The sequence below is a fragment of the Aplysia californica genome, unplaced genomic scaffold (genome assembly GCF_000002075.1).
Source record: "Aplysia californica isolate F4 #8 unplaced genomic scaffold, AplCal3.0 scaffold00309, whole genome shotgun sequence".
NCBI lineage: Eukaryota > Metazoa > Mollusca > Gastropoda > Aplysiida > Aplysiidae > Aplysia > Aplysia californica.
The window spans coordinates 1-2,334 of record NW_004797579.1 but is presented as its reverse complement, the minus strand read 5'-3'; the positions used below and the strand labels follow the sequence as shown (position 1 = coordinate 2,334).

Here is a 2,334-nt window from a genome sequence, read left to right as displayed (position 1 = left end):
GAGGGGTGTTCGATAGCAGAGGGTGGTAGGTGGCACAATGAGGCGAAGCATCTTTTCAGTTTTAGTAGAGGTTTTACGGCGCTCGCAACTGCATAAGGTCATATGAGCGCCAGAAGATTAGAGGTGTTACAAGAGAGTTACAAACATAAAAAAGAAGAAGGAGAGATAAGGACGATAGATGTTTGATAGGAAAGAAGAAGCAAACCACACCAGAGCACCCGCCAACCACCCACGGCGAAGCGTCTACGTGATCAAATAATCACTGCTTCCCTTCCGTTCCCTTTCTTTGGGAACATCGTCGCCGTCAAATACACCCATAGATGTGGGTCTTGTAAATTTAAACTATTGAAATTTGAGTAGTGTGTACAACACTCAAAACTGTTGCATTTGCAACATAATTACACTGTTCATCGGTTTCGAAAATTTTCGGCCGATTCCAGGTAAAGAATTATAGATTCAGCGAACAAAAATGTTAAGGGACCCGAGAATTTATCGTCCACCACAGATACAAGTTTGAATTCGAATTTGAATTACCAAGTCCTATCTACTCATTACCTAGTTTTGAGAAATTTGAAGTTAATTAATATTTCTGCGTTTCACAACATGGTTAAGCTTTAAAAAAAATGCAATTCCTTTTATATTTTGATGCATAACGACTCAGAATAATTTGATAATAAACGATATTGATAGAGCAGATAGAACATTTGGTGTTTGACCCCATTGCCTTAGTAACTCAAAAGGGACAAAAATGTCGTTTAGATCTTTGTAATTCTAAGGTAGCGAAGAGCCAAGAAGGTAAAGAGTCTTGAAAACTCATCAAACAACCCAATTTAAGTTCCAGAACATCCCATCGATTAGGAATTCGAACCTAGGTCAACAGCACTATCGCCTAGCACCAAGCCAACTGAGTTACACGTGCTTCATCTGTAGTCAATTTCCAGTCAGAAACTGCAGAGGCGGAACAAACATTTTAACGACATTCTCTCTCAGAAGGCGTCTCGCGAAATATCGATCTAAAAAAAAGCTAGGCTAGCCTTCAGAATGTTCAAGCTTTCGGAAGGTTGGAGAAAATAATGGCTTTTTTTTTCCCTTTGCAACTTCCCCTGCTGTTAGACGATTTGCATTTTCGTTCCGAAAAAAGTTCTACATTTCCTCCAAGTCGTTTGATCAATGGGATGAGGCAATGGGGCAATGGATAGGGGTGGCCGAGAGCTGGTCATTATAATGTCAGAACGATGATCAAAACATACGGTTCGGTGTCTGTGTGCGTGGGTATGTGTGTGTGTGTATGTGTGTGTGTGTGTGTGTGTGTGTGTGTGTGTGTGTGTGTGTGTGTGTGTTTAGGTGGGGGGGGGGGAGGGGAGTGGCAGGGAGAAAGGAGTGTGGGGAGGGGTGGGAGAGGGGAGGTTCTTTTCAGTGGATGACGTGTTGGGGAGCTTGGTTGTCGACAATGATGTGAAACCCCAACAAGACATTTTTAAACTGAGTACTTTTGTGTTATATTTTTTGTTTTTGTTTTTGATTCGGCTCTCGGTCTTTTTTTTTGGCTTTCAAAGTACGTGACTGAATATATAAGACGTATTATTTGAGATAGGTGTTAAATAAGAGGTCCCTTCTCTTAGACACCACCACCAACAACAACAACTAAAACACCATCACAACTATCAACACCAACAACAACAACAAAAACACCACCACCACCACCACCACAACAACACCACCACCACCACCACCACCACAACAACAACAACAACAACACCTCCACCAACAACAACACCATCACCACTACCACCAACAACAGAAACGACAACACCACCACCGCCAACAACATCGCCACTACCGCAACAATAACAACAATAACTACAACACCACCACCATCATCAACAGAAACAGCACCACCACCACCACCAACAACAACAACAACAACAACAACAACACCAACAACAATAACAACAAAAACGACACCACCACGACCAACAATAACAACAACACCACCACCACCAAAAACACCAACAACAAAAATAACAACACCACCACCATCAACAACAACCACCCCCACCTCCACCACAACAGCAACAACAACATTCTTCACCTCTTTGATGCAACACTCGCCCTCGGCACAGCCCGACTGGTTCCAGACACTACACCTGAGCCCATGCTCGCGTGGTATCCATGGCGACACAGGACGCTCAAGGTAGCGTGCGTACATGTCACATTCAGCCACCTGGGGGGCAAGTCGTAGATGCAATTTTGACATGAAAGTTCTACTACTACTACTACTACTACTACTACTACTACTACTACTACTACTACTACTACTACTACTACTACTAC

General features: G+C 43.0%; 1 protein-coding gene across 1 annotated transcript in view; it reads right to left on the bottom strand.

Annotated features, from left to right (window-relative positions):
- Positions 1-2,224, bottom strand: part of LOC101864696 — a gene marked incomplete at its 5' end in the record, with an annotated part of 9,717 nt that extends 7,493 nt beyond the window's left edge. Inside the window, 1 exon segment of the mRNA XM_005102030.3 lies at positions 2,093-2,224. Within this exon segment, the coding sequence (XP_005102087.2) occupies positions 2,093-2,224 (132 nt within the window).
- Positions 2,225-2,334: the final 110 nt, after the last annotated feature.